We start from the raw sequence: 23,976 nt of genomic DNA on the forward strand, positions 1-23,976 counted from the left end.
AACACAGTGCGCTACTCGCGTTCCTGGGCATGTAATTTACTTTCGAGCAGAGCATATAACACAGTGCGCTACTCGCGTTCCTTGGCATGTAATTTACTTTCGAGCAGAGCATATAACACAGTGCGCTACTCGCATTCCTTGGCATGTAATTTACTGTCGAGCAGAGCATATAACACAGTGCGCTACTCGCATTCCTTGGCATGTAATTTACTTTCGAGCAGAGCATATAACACAGTGCGCTACCCGCATTCCTTGTCAGGTAATTACTTTCGAGCAGAGCATGTAACACAGTGCGCTACTCGCATTCCTTGGCAGGTAATTACTTTCGAGCCGAGCATATAACACAGTGCGCTACTCGCAGTCCCGGTCTCTCCGGCTGTGGAAGCAGGGTCGGTGGCGTGAAGCGCCACACGAGGGTAATGTCAGTCAGTTCTTTGGGCGGCTTCCAGCGGGGAGGGTGACCGGACTTGAGGAGCGGGTCCCTATGCTCCGGTGCAGTTCAGAGAGCACCGCGCTCAGTATTACAGAAGGGGGGACACGGACAGGATCCCTCGGCGGGGTCTCTCCGTCGCGCAGGCAGGGGCGGGGACTCCCACGGAGGGGACAACCCGGGCCAAGTGCGGTGTGGTTTCCAGACCAGCAGGGGGCGCACCAGGGGGGATCTCGGCCTCCGGGCTTACCTCCGTCTCGGCGTCAGCAGGCGTCCGTCCTCACGTCGTTGGGGGAACTCGGTCCCGATCTTGCGCACCTCCTCACACGGCTGCGACGGCAGCGACGGGCCCCCCGGACTTCGCCTGGGCCTCGCGACACAGCAGGGCACTCCTCCAGGCCTCCAGGCCGCGGCGGTGAGCGCGCTGGCTTCGTCGTCGCAGGGGGGGGGGCTCAAATTAAGGATGGGGGTAAAGTGCTCAGCGGAGCACGCTGCCGGGGGTCCCAGACCAGGGCAGGGAGCGCGGGGGTCACAGCGCCAGTACCTGGTCGATCCCCGGTGACTTGGCAATCGGCTTAGTATTTTGTTCAATAGGGTAGCTTGGACACGCAGTCTCAGCTCTGGCATTCAAGGCTTACAGCTCGCTCTTGTCATGCAGTCTCAGTTCTTAAAGTTAGGTTTCAGTTCTCAGTTGACAGATGAAGTCTTTTGGCGCAGATGTATCTGGCGACCTTAAGGGGTTCTGTTACAGGGGTAGGGATGGAGAGGGCGACTAGGTCCTTCCTAGTCAGGTTGGCAGAGAGTCTCTGGGTCCTCCTACTACTGGGCAAGATCAGTGGGATTCACAGGGCACCTCACTCACTTAAGAGGCAGTACCTAAATCCTGTCACTCTCAGAGGCATAAGTCCCTGGCTAGGCCCTACCGCCTACACTCCTGGTGGATTCTTCCAACTCTGCTTCACCCCAATGGCCAACTCACCACAAAAGTTCCCTCCCTCTCTTAAGTAGCCCTAGGTCAGGTGACCTCTAGCCAAGGCGGCAAAAGTAAAACCCCACCTCCCTTCTAGAAGGTTCCAGCTTCTTCCAGGAGCTTCCCCACTCTAACTATGGGACAAAACGGCGGGCTGGTATCGCAACATTGTTGTGGGTCCCAGCCAGCTCCTGGCAGCTAGGGTGCTACTATGAAAAACGACCACCCTGCAGTAGCAGGGGTCTGTGGCAGCCATCTTAGGAGAAGTAAGCACCTGCACCTTAACACTACAAAAACGAAAAAAATGAGGGAAAAAGGGCCAAGTCCAACAGCCACATAGCAACAATCCATATAAATACACTTCATACCATGTCACTTAATTCCCATCAGCATAATTTCACTCACAACACCACACAGTCCACACCACCCAATTCAGCTCCACATATTTCCATTCCACACCACATAATTCGACAAGAAACCACATAATTTAAATCAACAAAACAATTACATAACACATGCATCCTATACACACCACAAAATTCCACATCATGCCACAACATTCAATAGCACACCACCTAATTAAACTCCACTACATACCACGCCACAACACAAAATACCAATTCACATATTTACACTCCATGATAACCAATCCCACTATACATGATTCCAGTACACTAAGTACAACATAATTACTATCCACATAATTCAACTGCACACCATGCCACATATTTCCACTACACAAATCCATTCCATGCCACACAACTCCACAACTAACAATTTTAAACCAACCCACATAATTCAACTCCATACCACATATATCCACTCCATAAACATATCTAAAATAAATTGTCATTTACAACACTATTAGCTCTAACTTTCACAAATGCGAGACCTATTGCATTGCAAATGCTTGTTTCTATTTGTTATGGAGTGTGTCTTTCAAAATGTAGTACTTGCTATTTGCTAATCGTGTTCCAAGTCCCTCCTTTTTTCCTGTCGGGCACGTCTATGGCTATTGGCCCCTTTACTTGTACTAGTCCATTTTCTCTTGTTTTTGAGGAATCTCTTTTTTTAATGTGGCTTGCTTTTTTTTAGTGCTTGTTTTGAAACATTGTGTGGTTTTTTTTCGGAGCATGGGACAACCATAATGGCGCCCTTGTGTCTTCTGCTTAAAATGCACGGCTCGCAATGGCGCCCGAGCGTCTTCTTTTTCAAATGCACGGCTCGCTGACTTGCACCGCTCATTAAACATGGTAATTTCCCCCCCAATAAAAAAAAAATATATATATATATTTATTTTTGCAGCACGGCACGCTTTTAGAATAGCGTTTGCGTGCCTTCATTTTCACCGGTGTAAGCAAGGGGGTGTGACCGGTCCCTCGCCACAGCTTAAGGAGGGGTCCTTAAAACACAAACAAGGACCCGATCTCCTCCAGGGCACCCGATGCTGCCTCACAGCCCCACTCTGTGCAGATTCCACAACAACAATGCGTTGCGAGGCACTGGATGGAGCCTGCGTGTGCGCGGCTTCAAGCAAGCCCTCCCACTCAAATGCTATTCACCTGTTATTGGAGGCGTGTGGAGACAATGGAGCGCTTTCTAAAGGGATGCTAATCACACGGTAAGTTTATTTTTTTCATTAATGTATACATATCACTTTTCGTCTGCCCTCAATTATCAAAACGTTTAAAAAAAGCATGTTTAGTGACTGCTTTATTTGGGGTGGGCTAGAGTCAAGGAGTTGCCAGGTGCGAACCTGTGGTTCCAAAGTTTACCAGAGAAGTGTGTGGGTGAATCAAATCTCTTCCGGTTGAGCTGCAGACTCTTTGCCAACCAGCAGATCTTTATGCCCCGGGGGCACCAGTAGGGAAGACTGCTCTGTTTGAATTATGTGGTGTTCGAGCCCTAGATGTTGCAACGCCAGAGCTTCCCACTCTCCACCACCGCTTCCACCCGAATACTTGCCTCCTGTCCCTCGTTCATGTAGCGTCCAATTTTAGAGTTAGGTGGTAGTCTAGAGCTTCCTGTGCATTACAGTTCACGGCTAATAGATTCTCTCGAAATGTTTATTTTTTTAAATAAATAATAGTGGGTTTGAAAGAGTTAGGGGCATGTCCTTCGAGTGAGCTGTGCAATTAGTGCGTTGATGGGTTATTTCGTGCAACGTTTTACCCGTCTTTTAAATGTTTTTGATTTCATGCTGGTTGAAAAGGTGGACAGGGGCCGGTCGATAATTGGAAATGTCTGTTTTTGAATTGACGAATAATGTTCTCAAACATCACTTTGAGGGGTGGGGGCGCGATTCGCAGCTATACACAGCCACGCAGCTGACTTCCGGCCGCAGCTGAAACAGTCCATAAGCTGTACTTTGGCCGCGCACATCAGTTAGTTGCGCATGTAGTGCTTTGTATCGTTGGAAGCAAGTCTGTAACACTTTCTAAGTTGAAGGGCACCAATGTCAGGAGCGTGCCAATAATGAGGGACGTGCAAATCAGTGACTTTCCTCCTGCACCACAGATTGTGTTCTCTTAACACAAGCCTTTACTGATCCACATGCTGTACTGCCACCAAGTCCTGAAACGTCAGCAGAGCTCATGCAATACCCCTCTATACCGCCTTCCTTGTGCGAAGCACCCATCGAGTCCTCATAATGTACCTCTGTCCCAGCCTACAGTCTGTACTGCCATCGAAGTACGGAAACGTTAACAGAGCTCAAGCAATGCACCTCTATGCTCACTTTCCTCGTACAAGCACCCATGGAGTCCTCCTAATGCACCTTTGTACTGACCTAAAGTATTCACTGATTTTCCAGTCCTGAGTCACCCGCAGATATACTGAGACATTTGTAGCACTCTGACAATCCACTTTCTCCACTGTGCACAAATATGCAGTGCACTTCTACTCAACAACCATTTGCAATGCAATCAGTCTTGCATTTGCGAGAGTTTGAGCCATTGGCATTGTAAATGACAATGCCTTTTATTTATGTGTTTTAATTATCTGCAAGCGATGCATAAACACACACTTAGTACTTGTAGTCCTTGCTTACAAGAAGCCTTGCTTATGAGAAGCAAGGCTGGCAGTAACTGCGCATTTTTTACTGCTAACCTTGTTTCTCGCAAGCAAAGACTAGAAGTACAAAGTGCGTTTTTACACAACGCTTACAGGTTTTCAAAACATAAATATCAGTTATTTACAATGGCAATAGCTCAAACTCTCGCAAATGTGAGACCGATTTCATTGCAAATGCTCGTTATGATTGTATAGTGCTTTGTGCCTTATTTTGAATGCTTTAGTACGCCGCGCCACCGTGCTCATTTCTTCAGCTGCCCGCTGTTTTTGCTAAGCGCTTGTGTCTTTATTAGCGCTCGAATTTATTTCCCCATTTTCTTGTGACTTTATTGGTTTGCGTTATTTCTAACGCCCGCGTTTAATTGTAATTCGGCCGTGGGAGCGTCCTCGCTCCTATGCGGCTGGTACTGGTTCTACTCCTGGCGCCGACCTCCCACCGCTAGAGGGCGTGGGAGGCGTCGCGGGATTGGAACGAGCGGATTTGAACTCCACTGTTGGGTAAGGGCCCTTCCAAGTCAGCAGGATGTCTTTGAAAGGGTGTGTCTTCAGCTCATTCCTGACTAGAAGTAAACTCAAGCGATCAATCAAGCTGCCCTGATGCTCCTACCTCTCAACACTACTCGCATACCTGTATGATGAATCAAGCAGTACTGCATTTATAAAAATTGCAGCATAAAACATTTATATTGCATAACTTGTGTTTACTGTTTGCAGTACAAAGGAGGGATGAACATGATGAAATTATGAAATAGCCCTTCTACCAGATTAAAAAAAAGACAAATATAAACTCTAATTGAATCCCACATGGATAATTGCATGCCCCACAGGATATAGGTTTATGCGATAGCACGACTATGCCTAAACTAGAATAATATCAACAAAGTGCATTTAATAGGACCTATTCCTACCTGGATTGCCCTCATCTTCCTTTGGAGTTTGTTCTAACAGTGTATCCAGCGCTCTTGGTGGATCCTTTATAATCCAGTAGGCAATACTTCGCAAAAAGGGATCTGGGTGCAATTTGGTACAGACGAACCCTGTGCCATCCTTATTGCATCCCAAAACCTTTTCATAAAGAATCGATTCATAAGTGGATGATGTATCAAATTCGGATTCATATAACCGGGAAATAACCATTGCAAGTTGAATATCTTCCATCTTTTCAAGGCACACCTAATATTAACAAAAATAATGCAATGTTACAGAAAATTGACCTTCTAGATCTGCATATTGTGATAATGATTTCAAAAAGGTCTTTAATTAGAAACTTACACTTATCACTAACATTAGGAATAAACAATGTCACACCATTAAGACAATTTTTGTATGACAGAGCTGAAAATAAAACCACCAACGAAAGTACAATTGTGCATATAAGCTTTTTTATTTAGTCACTTTAAATATTTACAAAAATAATTCACATCTTAAGCTCTCCTTTAGAGTTTACCAATCTTATATGTGCAAATACTTTAAACTAGAGATGTTGTTTACCTAGAGCCCTTGTGACAACTACTCATAGGATCCACAAATATTTAGAAAATTAAATAGCAGATTAATAAACTATATATATCTCAAAAATGTCAATGTGAAATTGAAAATGTCGACATGGTCTGTAAATGTGAAGGAATTCAAAATTGTAGGCTATAAATTAAGGTGGAATCTTCAGCTTGATTCATGGTAGCTGTGCAAATAAAGCAAACAGAATCTACTATGGATTACTGATCGCCACAAATAAGCACACGTGCCGATAAAATGAAAGCATCACCAAGTGAATGCCGCCTTGGAAACTCCAACGCAAATATTGCCGACATTGCGCGTTCTCTTAGAAGGCGAACAGACCTAACCAAGGCTCTCCCCACTGCTGAAAGAGGCCTTGCACCACCTCCAGATGGAGATGCCATTGGTGATCCACCAGGCAGACGGTTGAGTTTGTCCGCTCTGGCATTCAGAGAACCTACCAGATGTTGAACCACCAGGCTTATGTCTGGTATTCCAGCCACGTCCAGAGATGAAGAGCCTCTTGACAAAGGGCAAAGGACCCCACCCTGCCTTGTTTGTTGCAGTACCACATTGCAGAGTTGTTGCCCGCAAACACCTGCACCACCTTTGTGAGAGGTTGGCCTGGTATATGCTGTCCTCTAGTTATAGTGAGCACCCTGTACCAGTCTAAACCCCTTATTGGTTATAGGTTAAAGACAACCTTTATTGAAAGCTATCCTAGTGGTAGCTATGGAGAGCAGCCTTCAGGCTAAGTCTTTAAGGAATGTAAAGCAGCTTGTTTTACCAGTCTATAATCTCTTGAGTTCCTAAATGAACGATATCCACACCAGCTATATATATATAAAATATATGTATTTATTTCTAGACATACCCTCCTAGACTCCTTATGAGGCTAGAGTTCAAAACACATAAGTTACACTTCAAATATCACAGTAATAAGCACAAATACACGTCAAGCCCTAGGGGCGAGCCAAACCATATACTGAAATAGTGGTATAAGAACCACAACTTAACTAGACACAAGGCCTAGAGCCTGTAGAATCGCTGGGACCCCAAGGAACCACCCAAGGTAGTGACACAGGGGACCCACGGGGGCCGTGTGCATTGTGAGAACACAGCCGCAAGCTCCCGTTAGCTTCTATGGGGAAAGTCGCGGTTAGATTTTTAAAGATTAGGGACACTTAGAATTGAGTCAGGACCAAACCCTCTTGGACTTAGGAAGTTCTAGGGTCAACACCCAAAGGAGCACTGGAGTACTCTTGTTACCTCACCCAGGGAAGCCAGGTGCATAGGTGTTAAATTGGCGTCGGGTCGCGTTGCCGATTTCAATGGGAGCTGGCGAAGAAGTGCGGATGCCGGGAAGATACGAAGTGTCCGAAGAGATCCAAGCCTGGATCGAAGATGAGAAGAACCTGAAAGGAGAGGGAACAGAGTCTAGGTCACTAGCCAGTGACCAGGAAGGCGATAGGCAGATGCCCACCGATGTCGGGGGATTTCAGGTGAAGGAGGTGAAGCTTGACTCTTCAGCCATGAGGACCAGGAGGCGTCGAGGATGACCAGGAGCTGGATTCGAGCTGTCCCACGAAGGATGTCGAGTGCTGCAGCGTCGGTGCCCGGATCGGACACAACAAGCCTTGGCAACAGCAACCAACGCAGAAACGAGAAAGATGCTTTGGCGCAGACCAGCAAGGTCTGTGGGACTCACCACTTGGTAGGGAGTCAGGGCGCGTCTGGGGCAAGCAGGGAAGCCCAAGGAAATTCAAAGTTACCCCCTCAGGGACCCACCAGTCGACGGACCAGGGATCACGAAGGGACCACGAGACGAAACACAAAATGGTGGCCCACGGGTCACTCGGGGTGACTAGGCCGATAATCTTCGGTGGATTCTGTGCTCGAGGTGCGGGCTACAAGTCAGCCCAAGCACGACTTCAGGAGACGTCGAGAAGTCAATGCACTTGCAAAAGTGCACGGTGACCAGGAGTTCTGGTTCCACGCTACTCACGAGGGCTGCGGGTCTCAGCTTTGCTGGGGACTCGGGTCGGCCTCTGAGATGTCTGGAAATCTTCTTCCTGGGCTGCAAATACTTCGGAGTCCGGCGGGAGCTTCGGAAATGCAGACCGGCAAATTGCTTTGTTGGTGCCTACCAAGCAGGGGAGTCCCTCCTTGACCCCAAGAGAGATTTCTTCAGTCCTCTAGTCTTGAAAAGAGCATCGAAGTTCCATGATTCAGCTTCAGAGTTTCGTCCAAGGATATCTAAAGTTATGGTTACCGAAGTTCATTACTTAAACCTAAGGAAGGGGTTGGACTAGCTCTGGGGACCCACCTATGGGAGGGTTTGGAAAGAGCGGTGGCCACACCCATTTCCTTAGTCCAGTTTCGCGCCAGAGCAGGGGCTGGAAGCCCCTGGACCGATTTGAGCTGGACTATACACAGGGACACCAACTGTGCCCCCAGTGCAGGACTTCAAAGCACTCAGCGAGTGCTCCCACCCAGCCCCAATACACATAAGCCTGTCTGGGAGGTGGTTACACCTCCCTGTGACAGGAAACCTATTGTCCCCTGCCGGAGTTTCGGTCAGCAGCAGGAGGCAAGACCCGTGTCTGTGGCTGCAGCATCCATTTTGTGATGCCAGGGCTTTATTAAGTTTCTACTGGGTATACCAGTGGGGACAGGTCTCTCCCTCTAGAAGGGTGGAATTCTACCCCCACCGGGGGATAGGATTCCAAAGAGTTTGACACCAAACACGACTTGTTTCCGTGCAATGGTCAGGCTGCACTACAAACAGCATCAGAGAAGGGTCTCTGAACGTTGCAGAGGGGCTCTGCTCATGCAGGGGCACCCTCTCACATAAGAAACAAGCACTCTGCCTTCAGGATTGAGAAGGCCTGCCATTGGAGTGACTTATAGGTTTGTATGTGTGTATATATATAGAAATTCACTGAAAAAACCATAGGTTTCAGGGGTGTTATAGTTAGCTGGACTTTTCACTTGTACAAAACCATTGAAATTCCCCCGTTATAGTTAGTTCAGCTAACTATACCTCGCGCGCCCGCAATGCACTGCTGATGACGTCACATATTATATCACTCATGACATGGTCAGTGACATCACTCATGACATCACTGATGACATCTCAAATGACATCACTGATGACATCACTGATGACATCACTGATGACATCATCCAGTGAATGTGTGTTTTTCTGAAAATTAAATATGTTTTATATATGTATATCTCAAGGTCGATGGAAGAATAAATGGGTATATAAGTGTCTAAATGGATGATTTGTTTTTGAAAAATTGATTGTGTAACTGACTGATTAAGTTTATCATAGTGAATACATGGCTTAGTGAGTAATGTTTAAATATGTAAATATCTGTATCAGTCTCACTTTGTGTATAAGTGGCTGCATGGGTTGGTGAGTAGCTACTTGGGTGTCTATAGGTTATTAGTTGGTTTTTTGAGTATCAGTCTGAGTGTCTGCATGGTTCGGTGGGGGGTATTACGTAGTGCATAGGTGCATGAATGAGTGACTCTCACTGTTTGTATGTGTTGAACACAGCATGTGTGCAGGACTGTATGGGTGGATGAGTGTGTGTATGGGTGTGTTAGTGAGTGAATGACTGTCTCAATAGTGTCTTTATGAGTAACTACATATGTTTTAAACTAGTATATGTGAATATTGGTGTATATATGTGAGTATATGTGAGAGTGAGAGATTGAAAGAGTTCCTGTATGAATAAGTATGTGTTTCTATAATCAGGTCTTGTGCCGTAGCTATGGCTCCTCTGTCTTTCTTTAGTGAGATGTTGCAACAATTGGGATGACAGCTTACTATGTAGGTCAACAAGACCTAGTGAGTTTTTAGCCCTTCGGTCGAAAATACCCATTGCATCCTTGAACAACTGTTGGAAACTGACGGAGGTGCTGTCCCTACCTGCTGGCTGATTCTGATGGCTGGCGGATCCTTGCTGCTGCGTGACTCTCCTCCTCTCCGCCGTTGTGGTGGTGTGAGCGGCGACTACAGTGAGGAGGGTCCAGCAAAACTACATTTCCCAGACTCCTTTGCTAATCGCCACCGATACCGGAAGCTGCATTTCGCGCCAGAACGCGCTTTCAAATTAACACCGCCCTCGGCAGAGCGGGTTTTTTGAACAACTGTTGGAAACTGACGGAGGTGCTGTCCCTACCTGCTGGCTGATTCTGAGGGCTGGCGGATCCTTGCTGCTGCGTGACTCTCCTCCTCTCCGCCGTTGTGGTGGTGTGAGCGGTGACTACAGTGAGGAGGGTCCAGCAAAACTACATTTCCCAGACTCCTTTGCTAATTGCCACGGATACCGGAAGCGGCATTTCGCGCCAGAACGCGCTTTAAAATTAACACCGCCCTCGGCAGAGCAGGTTCTTTGAACAACTGTTGGAAACTGACGGAGGTGCTGTCCCTACCTGCTGGCTGATTCTGAGGGCTGGCGGATCCTTGCTGTTGCGTGACTCTCCTCCTCTCCGCCGTTGTGGTGGTGTGAGCGGCGACTACAGTGAGGAGGGTCCAGCAAAACTACATTTCCCAGACTCCTTTGCTAATCGCCACGGATACCGGAAGCGGCATTTCGTGCCAGAACGCGCTTTAAAATTAACACCGCCCTCGACAGAGCGGGACCGCGCGCGGGTGGCGCCGGGAGAAGCCCGGGACAAGGGTGGGACCGTCTGTGGCCGTCCGGGGCCGATTGAGGCCGGGCCGGGCCACATCTCTTGGTTCAGTCAATCATATCCTTATTTTAATATTGCCTTTGATATTTGACTATTGTAATCATCCTTTGTGTACTGGTGGTATCATATATACTCATTGCATGAGGTTTGCCTATTAAGGTAGATATTGTTGCACCGGGACTAATATTCAATATGGGGAAGCGTAAGGTCCTTCATGGCCATGCTGATGTAAGGCAAAATAATAGCTCATTACCAACATTGACAGCAATTGATCTTATGCTTCAAAAAACAATTGGGGTGGTCGCATCTGCCATTGAAAGCACCGAAAGGCGTCTTTCACTTCCTGCAGGTCTGCCCCCCCCCCTGTCTGTTAATAATGCATCTATCTATACTACACTGTCTCAGGATTCTTTAATGGCACCATCGTTTATTGGTCTCCCAGCAATAAGAACACAACAAGAACTAGGGGATATAGTAACATCCCAGCAACAGCTAGCTGGAGACTTTGCGTCTACACAATCTAGACTCTCCTTGTCCCAGGCCATATTTTCCACAAATGATTCGCCTGTGGTCCCACCTATGCACGAGGACCCTGCAGTACAGATGGGGCTGGATCTACCCTTAAGTCCAGTTTCTACTGCAGGCTCAGTGCATAGTATTATTAGTAATGTCCCGCAAATGACAACTAGAGGCCAGAAGGCGAAGAGCAAGCAAAAACATTGTAATAATGAAGGGCCGCAAACAATAATTGCTAAAAGAAAGAGACCTAATAAATCTTGCAAAGTTGTTAGCGAAACTAAGATTGATCAAGAAAAAAGAAAAAAGGAAAATAACAAATCTTTAGCTGCCCCTTCTAATAGCTGTATGAATGACCTGTTATTAGGGGAGAGCTTTTGGGGGAAAATGGAGGGCATGTTAACTACCTTAATTGCACCCCTTTTGACAAAATTAACAAACATTGAATCGAGGGTCAATAATATGGAAACTTATGTGGTGGGAAATTCAAATGTTTCACCGGCAAATGTACTCTCTACTTTATCGCCTGTTGCACCTCAATTATCCTCGTTAGACGCTCATAGCAACCCTGCGAAAACATCAGAGATGTCTAATGGTTGTGCGCAGAAGGAGGTCATTGACACAAGTGACACTACCCCTGATGGAACAAACATCGTAGGACCCCCAAATGTAGCTCATAATATAGATTCAACTATTGTAAGATCTGCTGCAGCTATCAGAGAGAAAAATTCCTTATCTAGCTTACCCACGTTGAATCTAGTTCCTGAGGCTCGACCCTATACTGTGGTGCTAGCAAATGTCCCACCTCTCCCTCCAAATGCTCTCGAACATTGGTCAACTTTGAGAAATAAGGCCCTTCATTATTTGTCTATTAAATTTGGGTCGAATTCCGCTCTCTTTACAAACTTCAAGATGGTTAGAAGAGTCCGCTGGCTTGGTTTGTCAGCAAAATCTTTGAGAGGAGATTGTGTGATTGTATCGTTCCGGTCCCCCTTGCTGGTTGCCCATATACTTGAAAAATGCTATACTGGCCACTTAGCTGCTGATTATGTCAATATTGTCCCCCTTGACTTTTTCTATCCCCCATTACAATGGGAAAGGCTGCGGGGTCATGGTCCTCAACTTTATAACCAGGGGTACCCCGAAGGAGAGAGATATAATATATCAACATATAATCATTTTGACATTTTAAGTGGACTAGATAACAACGACTGACAGCAAACTCATTCTTCCCAAAATACCTTAATTATTACGACAGAGCCTAGGCGTGATCCTATGGATAACAATAAGGAAGAACTGGGGGCAGTTTGTTGTTTATTAGAGTCTGAGGGCAATGTAGGAAGGTTGGGGGCATTGGATGTGGGACTTGCGGAGAGAAATGAGAGTGGTCTCATTTCTTCTCTGGCAGATCCCATTCTGGTACGGTCTGTGTGCCCCCCCCCCTGGTTCCCTACCTTGCAACATTTGCTCTTGGAACATTGCTGCCGTTAAATCTAAAATTGGTAACCCACTCTGGCAAGACTTCATTAAATTACAAGATCTTATTTGCTTGCAAGAAACATGGAGTAAGGACCCGGTACATCTAAATGGGTTCAAAACATTTCATACTCCAGCTGTGGGTACCCTCCACGGTAGGGCCAAGGGGGGTTTGACGACTTGTATATCTAATAAACTACATATTACAAAGATTATGGAGCCAGTCAGAGACTGCTATTTTCAGGCATTGATAATAGTCTTGGACTCACCCATTCCGATTGTTTTACTCAACTTTTATAATAATATCCCCCCCAGGGAAGTTATTACTGTTTGTAAGAAGTTGGCTAAGGTAATCTACTCACAGGAAAACATTTTGGGACCTAATATGCTTATACTCCTTTTGGGAGATTTTAATTGCACTTTATGCAATATGACGGCAGATAATAGATGTGCTATAGGTAGAGATGATGACGGCCTGAGTTTGTCTCATTTTAATCATTCTACTTTGGGAGATCATTTGAATGAACTCATTGGTCAATTTGATTTGGGTTTTATAAACGAGGTTTGCCCAATACCACTTCCTCTTCCCCCAACTTTTAACGGGCGAGGTTGCACCTCTACGATTGATTTCGCACTCATCACAAATAGGCATGCCTGTGCTATTGTCACCTTTGAGGTATCTGACATTGCACTAAGCGATCATTTTCCACTTTGTTTTTCCATTTTTATTCCAAAGAGGTTTGCCCCCAAAAATGGCATGGATAAAGATATACTATGGGAAAACATTGCCATTGGTTCTACCAATGGCTACACCCTCAAATGGGATAAGGTGGATCAAATTAGTATGTTTAAAAAGGTATTCGCTAATTGTGCTCTTGATTTCTCAACAAGCCTAACAGAGGATGCTGTTCCAGATAACATATTAGTTTCCTTTCTGTCAATTTGTAATGAGATTAGATCTTCCTTAACGAGACATCGTAGACTTAATAAAGCACAGAGTGGCGGCTGGTTTAATTCTAGGTGCACCAAAGCGTACTCTCTTTTAAAGAAGGCACTACATAAACAACCCAGGTGTTTAGATGATGTACGCAAATTTAGGACACAGTATAAACTTGCTGTTAAAGAGAGGAAAGAGGAGATAAGAAAGGAATCTTGGGAGGCGTTGCACCAGGCGTCGCTATGCAACGATAGTGCAAGCTTTTGGAAGACCATTAGAAATCCCCTTTTTAGAGAAGAGTCATGTCCCACCCTTGAAATAGCAATCTCTGAGGACGAATGGATGTATCACTTTTTAAAAGTGTATGAGGGGGATAAAACGTATTCCACCCCTTGTAATCCCTCTGATTATCCATCCCTGAGAAATATGCAGTTCTCTCTTCCCGAGGTTGAAAAGGCGATTAATGCAAGCAAGGGCGGGAAGGCCCCTGGTCCAGACGGTGTACCTATAGATGTATTTAAGGCAGTTATGCCACTTTGGGCTCCCCTTCTGGTTCAGGTGCTAAATGCTTGTTGTGCATCTACTTTTTTGCCTACCTGGGTGGAGTCCATAATCGTCCCTATATATAAAAAAGGGGATCGACACAATCCGGCCTGTTATAGACCTATTGCCCTTTTAGATTCATTCACAAAAATAGCTGGACGAATAATTCTGGACCGACTACTTCAATGGGCTGATGACAACTCTATCCTTTCTGACCTACAATACGGTTTCCGTACTGGACTAGGAACTGTGGAACAGGGCTTAAACTTTTTGATGTTGACTGGAAAATACACTCGGTCTAGGAGGGAGAATCTGTTTGTGGCTTTTGTTGACCTCTCAGCTGCCTTTGATTGTGTGATTCATTTCAAACTGTGGTTACTATTGGAACAATTTGGGGTTGAAGATAATATTATTTATTTTCTTAAATGTTTTTATAGTGAGGCTTCAGCGTCTGTACGCTACGGCCAAAACGGGGAACGCACTGGTAAAATCCCAATTAGGAGTGGGGTTAGGCAAGGCTGTGTCCTGGCCCCCTTCCTTTTTAATGTGTATATAAATGGATTGGAGAAGGCCTTGTGCAACAATAAATTTGATCCCCCTTACGCCGCTGGCCGCCCGATTCCGCTACTAATGTATGCGGACGATGCTGTATTGATGTCCCGTACTCAATTGGGACTACAGCGCGTGGTCGGTAGTTTTGCCCTATTCATGAAAGAATTGGGCTTAAAAGTAAATATAGCAAAAACATTTATCATGCACTGTGGCAGAAATGTAAAATCAAAGAAGCCTATATTTATTGAAGGTCAACGGTTGGTTTTTACGCAACAATTCTCTTATCTTGGTATTTTATTCACTCAGAAGGACTCTTGGAGCGAGGCATTGGTTGCAAAAAAACAGGCGATGATTCGTTCGACCGCTGCCCTTAGGTCCTTCTCAGGGAAATTAGGCACCTGTCCTCCCGCAGAGTTAATTAAAATTTATAAAGCTAAATGTGTATCCGGCGCCATGTATGGTAGCGGGATATGGGGGTCTGTGGATCCGATCCCGCTCCAGGTAGTTGAGAACACATTCCTGAAGTTTATCCTTGCGGTCCCAAATAGTTCCTCTAATTATAACTGTCATACAGAATTGGGACTTTCTTTTATATCTGACCTTAGTAAGCTAGAACCCGTATTATTATGGCATAGGGTATGGTCAAAAGAATAAACCTAAGCTTAATAGAGCTATATTGTCAGATGTTTTAAAGTTAGACGGACATTTAAGGATACCATGGCTGAGTTATGTACGACATTTTCTATCTGATATAGGTAAATTGGATTATTTTTTAAATCCACTTACTATCTCAGCTATTTCCAGGAAGAATCTTAAAAAAGAATGCCTCATACATTTAGAATCCTTAAGATGTGCTGTGGAGGTTTTAAAACCAACTGTTTTTCAACATGAATTAATTTTAACTTCTCTTAATATTCAACCCTATTTGACTTATGTCAAGGGCAATTATAATAGATTTTTATTGTGTCGCTTCAGATTTAATATTTTCCAGAGATTGGTTAGTTTTCCCACAACCAACGATGGTCTCATGATTTGTCCCCATGCCCTTGTGATGAAATTTCTCCCCAAAGTACTATGCATGTTGTATTGTTTTGTAAATTTTATATACATGAAAGGCGAACTATATTATTGCCGTTTTTAAGGATGATTGGACACCGTCAATGTCGTCGTGCATTGTACGATGTCCAACGCCTGGATAACCATCTTTGTGTTGCAATACTTACCCTGTATTTGAAAAATGTGATTTCTACCAGGAAAAGGAGGATTTTATAAATTTATTTTCTTGCAAATCTTTCGCCATTATGTATCATTTAACCTAATGTTTTATGATTCAAATGTATTCTGTGTTTTTTATGTATACTTTTATGATTGTTTCCTCACAATTGAATAAAGTTTTTCTGATCTGATCTATAAGTGATTGTTTAAAAGACTAAGTATGTGTAAGTTTCCATAGAAGTAAGTGTGGTGGTGTGTGTATAACTGTATATGCAAGTAAATGTATGTTTGATTCTTTATTAGCATGAGTGACTGTGTGTGTGAGTAACTCTATGGATGAGTGGCATTGTGTAACAGGATGTATAGGTGTATGAGTACATATGATGAGTGAGTACATGTATGAGTGACTGTTGGTGAATGAGTGGATGTGTATGTGGATCTTAGAATTACTGAAGAGGTTGTTGTAACTGGTATTGGTATGTCCATTGTTTTGAAAATTTTAGTCTCTATTTTTGAATGTGTGTATCAAAGGTTATATTAGGGTGAGAGGAGGTCTGCCACTCTATCACAAGGATGATGTCATCAGTGATGTCATCAGTGATGTCATTTGAGATGTCATCAGTGATGTCATGAGTGATGTCACTGACCATGTCATGAGTGATGTAATATGTGACGTCATCAGCAGTGCATTGCGGGCGCGCGAGTTATAGTTAGCTGAACTAACTATAAAGGGGGAATTTCAATGGTTTTGTACAAGTGAAAAGTCCAGCTAACTATAACACCCCTGAAACCTATGGTTTTTTCAGTGAATTTCTGAGGTTTTTTAAATGCTAATTCCCAACTATAACGTGCCTGAAACCTATGTTTTTTTCTGTGAATTTCAAAGGTTTTTTAAATGCTAATTTCTAACTATGCCTACAGAGATAGGACATGTGAAGAAAGAAGAAAAAATGCACAGAAAGAAACAAAAGAAGTGCAGAAAGAAGCAACAGAAGTCCTCAAATACGACGATAAGTGCAGGAAGAAGGATAACGTGCAGAAAGAACAAGAAGAAGAGCAGAAAGAAGCCTTGTTGCAAAATAATCCTGTACCCTCAACTTTTTCAGACGGATACTGGTGGTAACTGAGTCTGACTAACCAGTCCTAGAGCCAGTGCTATGTTAAAAGACACTTAGAATACAGTGAAAACACCTACATACACTAGGGAACATTATGCTTTGCGGTCCCCCTGTGATTAGCATGACCTCCTCTGTAAGCCCCTAGTATATAATAGGGCATGGGGATTAAAACTACCTCTTAAAACAGGCCACAGGGCGTTTTTGTACACGTTAACTGAGGCCCCGTCCCCTCCCTTCACCACTGTGTAAACACGCCCTGTGTCCGTTTTTAGTTGGGAGATTAAGTCCCCTTGAATCCTAAGGGTCCCTAGGGTCAAACTAGACCACTAGGTACCTCCAGTAAGCGCCACAGAGCTGCGTTGCAGAGAGGTGTAAAAAGGGGCTTGGCCTCAGAACACCTGTCTGCAGCGCAGCTCCCTGGCGCATACTGGAGATGCCTGTTGGGGGCGCGTTTGCAGAGTGCTGCACGGAGGGGGCATGGCCTCCGGCACGATGCCAGTCTTTTATTTATTTAAATTTTTTAAGAAGGGGGGCTGTGTGGTTCCCCTTCTTATTCTAATTTATTGGCCCTGATGACCCCATCCCCCAGGGCCTGTCTCCTAATTATATTTTTTTGACCCCAATCCCCAGGGCCGGCCACTGTTTTTTATTATTTTTAAAAAATATATATTTATAGACACACCTAGGGCATGCTGGACAAACCGTACGTACCTATCACCATGACGATTTGCGTGATATTCATTAAAAGGCGACTATGCATGCAATGAATCCACGTGGAATGTATTTACACCACTAGTGAAGCTCTGACATGTCTGATGCCCTACCGTGCCTAATCCCGATAGACACCCTTGTCGTTTATTTATACAAACATGGGTAGCTATTGACGGGCACATTTAATACACATGCACACCAAGCCATTCAAAGGGGATTCGACAAAAATTCGACCAAAACTATGCAAGAAACCCCCCTCACGGTTAATAAAACACACATCCACTGCCGGATGTGTAATACTTTTTATTTTACTCTCTGGAAAGGGGACGAACATCACTTGAGAGTCACAGCGCGCTCCTGACAGAGCCCAATGCTGTGTTACACCCACCATTGCCTGCCGAGTGCCACACACCTCTGTGTTGTATTCCACTAGCTAGTGCATATGCTATGACACTCTCTAGCCCATGTGCACTGTAACACCACCCCGTGAATATGTCATGCCACACTTGTCTTCGCACGGGTTATATTGCCCCATCTACCGTGCCTTCCTCGATGCCTATGTTATAACGCACAGTGCTATGCCATACATATTACAATCTGGGATCCATATCTTTGTCACAGTGCATATGCAACGTTACACTCCCCAGCACATATTTTATATTACAACTTTAGAGACTACTTAGGTTACACAGCACTGCCCTGTGCATATTACACTCCAAGGCGCATATCGCATAGCACGCGCTAGTGCCTGTGCTATCTCGCGCTCTCCAATGAATCAGTCATTGCGCACAATGTATTGCATATTATATTTCACGGCTGGTTCATCTTATATCACACTTTTTGGTGCATAGTTTATACCATACACTATATCTAGTTTTCATTTTCAATCGTGCTCTCAGGACTATGTTCTATATAACACTGTGTTCACCTACCCTTTTCACGGGCATTACATTTTGCGATAGGGGGTGGAGGGTCAGGGGGTGTTTCTGCCAAGTGAGCCCGGAGTCACAGTCACAAACGTCCTCTTCTTCCTGAATAAAAGTGAGATTATGCTGCATACTTGTTAATATTTTAAGTAGTTCGCACAGACACAATGTTTTAAAAACAATAAAGTTCCTAATACCCGCCTTCTCTGAACAGTTAGCTTGCTGCCCCATCCCCCTCCTCCCTATCCTCTGTTGTGTGAATCCATGGACTAGCCTCCTCCCTCCTGCCATGCATGGTCTGATGTGCTGCCACTGCCCTCAATTTAGTATGATGTACCAGTCCACTCCTCCTGCCCTCCATTGCCCAATTCTATGCCCCATCATTGACCTCCTGCTTAAACTCTGTGCTTAGCTTGCTGCCCCTATTCTCCTTCCCCCTGCCCTCCGATGTCTTTGTGCATGCCCCTGCTCCATCCTTTTTGCACACCATGTCCCATGGACCTGCCACTCCTATCTACTCTGAGTGTTCTGTTGAGCTGACACTCCCCTCCCACCTGCCTAGCATTGTCAGATGACTGTAACCTGTCCCTGCCACCTCCACCCTGCCTGTCCACATGCCATGCCCCTATCCTCTTCCTCCTGTCCTACATGGTCCATTGTACTGCCACACCCTTCTGCCCTCCCTGGTCTGTTGTGCTGCAACTGCTCCTCCTGCCTGCCCCGTGTGGTCTGTTGTGAGGCCCCTTCCCCTGAACTTTCTTGTCTGTGCACAGGTCCTGACCCTCCCTTCTATCCACCATCGTCCTTTGTGCATGCCCCTGCACCCTCCTCCTTGCCCATCATAGCCATTGTGCTGCCACTAACCCTCCCACTTGCCATGCATGGTCTTCTGTGCTGCCATGGCCCCTCCCACCTTCCCTGTGTGGTCAGTTAGCTGCCCCTGACCCCCTCCCACCTTCCCTCCATGGTCTGTGTGTATGCCATCACAGTCTCACTGTTGCTCTTCATGGTGTGTCTTGCTTCTAGTGCCCATCCTGCCTGACCTCCATGGCTATCTTGCTGCTCCTGCCCTGCCCCCTTGCCCCCAGCCCTCTGTTTACATGTGCAGACCCTTACTCCCTCCCTCCTGGCTTGTCTGTTCCATTGTAATGCCCCTGATCCGTCCCTCCTGCCCTTTATGGTCTGTTATGCTGCAGCTTTCTCTCCTGTCTGTCCATTATGGTCACCTAGCTACCATTGCCTCTTTCCCCTCTGTTCTCTGTTGTCCATGTGCATGGTCCTGTCCCCTCCCTCTTGCTTTCTATGGATTGTTGTGCTGCACTCCCGTCCTGCATGCCCTGTGTGGTGTATTGTGCTGCTGCAAACCCTGATGCCTGCCCTGCAGGGTCAGTTTGGTGCACCTCTCCATGTCCCTCCTGTCCTCGGTTATCCAAGTCCATGTCCCTATCCCATTTCCTTCCATGATCCAATGCACCATACTTGCGAACATTTTGAACTTGGTAAGAGGGAGATTTTGAAAAAAAACTGGGGTATTGATTTTCCCCTTTGAGTTACATTGAAAAAGAGGAGATTGTAGACAGGAGACAGATCAAATAAAGCCCATTTGAGCTTAAAAACATTGGACGTTTCCTGGCTGAATCGGGTCTGTTGGCATGTATGGTTGTACTACCATTGCCTCTTCCTTCTGCCCACAATGGTCTATTACATTGCCACAGCCTCTCTTGTAAGTCCTGTATTGTTGGTTTGTTGCCCCTGCCCCCGTTTCCACTGCCCTCCATAGTCTGTTGTGCTTCCACTGCCCTTCCTGCCTGCTCAGTGTGGTTAAATTGTTGCCTTTGCACCCTCATACCTGCCTTCAATTTTCAGAGTCCGTGCCCCTGGCCTCTGCCTCTCAACAGTATCCTAATGAACAACTAGATTGCTAACATTCTATATTTATTACAAAAGTGTGGAACGCCTGACATCATCTTGATGTAATCAAAACTGTAATACCGAGAGCATTTCCTTATATGAGAGGGTCTTATTGGCATCAAAATTATGGTTAGTGCTCTAAAAGACTAAAATAAGGACATATTTTCTGAGTTTTCAAATAGCAACAAAGCACTTTTAAATTATTTGTTATCTTTATGGTTTTTTATCCAGTTGACCACTTGATTAAATGTTGCACTTAGGGGAGAGGATGTGGCGTTACTTCCAGAACTGCAGACTTTGCAACTGGGGAACCAGGTTGAAGTTTCTGCTTCAGCTCGACATTCTGTGATTCTGGTCAAATCACTTAGTCTCCCCATGTCTACAACCAAAATGAATTTGTTCTTGTGTGATGTAACCAATGTTCATGTAAAGCACTTCAATACCTGACAAGTCTGCATTATATAACACTGCAAAAACACAAAATAATAAGTGTTTTGCACACTTCTGTCATTGGGCTATATTTGGGCTACATCTGGGTGATTTTGGGCTACATTTGGGCTCTTTTGTCTCCGGTGGCCATCTTGGGAGATTTATTTGTTATGAAGTTTCCTAATTTCCTCATGTACGGCAGTCTCCTCAGTAGAAAATACTTTCAGTTTTTTACTTTGATTCCATCATGAAGGCATTCAGATGTGTCACACATTTGCCCTAAATTCAGAATGTTAGCACTCTTTTTACTCATTAGATCACTGTAGTAAAGCTACTGCTCACCAGGGAAAACTGCTGCTGGTATTGAAAGTGCATGTTTCAGTCTGCATGTCAGAATTTTTTAATGAAATAGAAGAGGATTTGAGAAGTCACTACTTTTTATGGAAAAATGAACCCTCTCATTTTGTTCCTTTTTAAATTAAATGTTTTAAGAGTTACCACTTTAATCCAAGCAAGATGGCTTCAGGTGTGCCATACGTTTATCATAAGTAGGACTGTTAGCGCTCTAGTAGTTCGTTGGAACACTCTGGGAAGCTGCAGTAGAACACAAAGGAATCAACTGACAGTCTCTGCCCTTGTTGGATGTACATGTTTTACTGAGAATGTCAGACTTCATTCTCACATGACTGAGAAAGATAATGTGAATTTACAGAAAATAAGCTCTCAGTTTAGCTTATAGATCACCTTCCAAACCTCTGTGGTAAAAGCATGAGAAAGTATTTTTCTCTCAATCATGGTATCCCAGCAGAAGGCTTTTTCACATGGTGAAATCACCTTAGAACATACCACAATTCCTAAAATGAGTATGGTACCATCAACAAATGATTTATAATTTAACTAAAGTCTTAAAACCTTCTATTAACTGCAATGCTTTTTAATGAGGTGCGATCATGTATATTGGTCCCAAGATGGCTGCCAACACTTCTTGGATGAAGTGCTGACAGCCAATCAGATCTCAGGATGAGAAGTGTGGTTAGGCTCCGCCCACATATATATATGCTTTTAAATGCTATTTTCTCAGGAAATACTGAACAGATTTACACCAGACCTGCAAAAGGCACTTCCTTGACCTTATGGCTACCTCTCTGCCAAATTTCAAGTAATTCTGTTCAGCCGTTCGGGCTGTAGCTGTGTCTAAAGGTCCTATGGAAAAATGCATGGGGAAAACGCGTTTTGGGACCCCCCTTTTTTCTCGGCCCCTGCTTGACGAATCACCCCGAGGCTTTCAGGGTAGGAGCTGAACAGAGCGCCCCATTAGTTTTGAAAATTTCGCGAGGATTCGTCAACCGGCGCCAAAGTTATTCAAAATAGAATTTTGAGATTTCCTATGGAAACTAGGTTGTAACTATAACTATCTACTGCCGACCGCCAGTAGATATATATATACATATATATATAGTGATATAGGTAACCTATATCACACCACCTTACCCAGGCTTCAGTAGCAGACCTGTGGTGTCATTTTGGATGGCTTTCCAGGGGGGCATAATACATGCTTCAGCCCCTGGTAGGCCTCTGGGGTACCTATGCCCTGGGTACATAGTGTACCATATACTAGGGACTCACAAGGATACCTCAAGATCCAATCTGTGGTGTACCTAAAGTACATGCAATCAATTTAGAGAGAAAGCAGCTAGGCTCGGGCCCTGGATAGCAGGGTCCCAGCCAGACTAAAGTAAAAAAACAGTGAAACACCAGCAAAAAGTGGGGGTAAACATGTGAAGCAGATCCTACTCTCCTACAACCTTTCCTTTGAGAGAGGGAAGGAATGCTTTCAGTGCCAGTCAGATCGCCCAAGGCTCCATCAGGTTGATTTGGAGCCCAGACTCTACTGGAGACCAGACACCTCTGATCTATGCCTCTACCAGATGGCCGCCCCAGCCCAGAAGTGATGCATCTGTCACCACTGTCAGATCTGGTTGGGGAAGGGAGAGGGATCTGCCTCTGTCCCAATCTTGGTTTGTTAACCACCACTGCAGTGGTGACGCAGTCCCCTCCGAGATCTGGACATAGTCGGAAAGATTCCCCTGATGCTGCAGCCACGGGAACTTCTGGTCCCACTGCAGAGCACGCATATGCCACCTGGCATGATCTACCAGCAGGATGCAGGAGGCCATGAGGCCCAGCAGCCTCAGAGTCATTTTCAACGAAATCCGGGATAGAGGCTGAAACATCGGTATCATAGCCCAAATATCCCAGACTCGCTGTTCGGGAGGAAAGGCCCAAAACTTCACTGTGTCCAGAACAGCTCTGATGAAAGGGAGTGTTTGAGAGGGGGTCAGGTGTGAGGTGGGAGACGACTGCCTGGGGCGAGCCTGCCTTCAACAGCAAGTCATTGAGATAGGGGGAGACTGGAACCCCTGACCTGCGCAGATGAGCTGCGACCACCGCCATCACCTTTGTGAACACCCGAGGGGCACTGGTCAGACCGAAGCGGAACACAGTGAAATGAAAATGCTTCTGGCCCACCATGAACCATAGATAGCGCTTGTTAGATGGCAGGACGGGGATGTGAAAATAAGCGTCCTGCAATTCCAACGCTATCAACCAGTCTCTGGGGCAGACAGGACTTGAGCCAATGTGGACATTTTGAACTTCTCCTTCCAGAAGAAGCGGTTGAGGGCCCGTAGGTCTAAGAAGGGACTCAGGCCTTTGTCCTTCTTGGGCACCAGAAAGTAATAGGAGTAGCAACCATGACCTACTTCTGGCGTCGGCACCCTCTTTATTGTTCCTTTGGCCAAAAGAGCAGAGACTTCCTGGCCGAGAAGCAAACATTGATCCTCCGACTTGCGATCGAAAAATGGTAGCATGGAAGATGAGGTAGTCTCGAAGGGAGGGAGTAGTCCCTTCAGACGAATTGTAGAACCCACCTGTCTGACGTGATGGATTGCCAGTTGGGGTGGTGA

The 23,976-nt window shown here is 45.4% G+C and overlaps 1 protein-coding gene across 3 annotated transcripts in view; it reads right to left on the reverse strand.

The window, feature by feature from the left end:
- DMXL2 (Dmx like 2) overlaps positions 1–23,976 on the reverse strand; it is a 2,034,639-nt gene that overhangs the window by 1,052,846 nt on the left and 957,817 nt on the right. For all 3 annotated transcript variants that reach the window (XM_085644194.1, XM_085644192.1, XM_085644193.1), the window contains exon 23: positions 5,381–5,645. In XM_085644194.1, coding sequence (XP_085500320.1) covers positions 5,381–5,645 — 265 coding nt within the window. The remainder of the gene's footprint in view (positions 1–5,380; positions 5,646–23,976) is intronic.

Source organism: Triturus cristatus, chromosome 3_1, assembly GCF_964204655.1.
Source record: "Triturus cristatus chromosome 3_1, aTriCri1.1, whole genome shotgun sequence".
Classification (NCBI taxonomy): domain Eukaryota; kingdom Metazoa; phylum Chordata; class Amphibia; order Caudata; family Salamandridae; genus Triturus; species Triturus cristatus.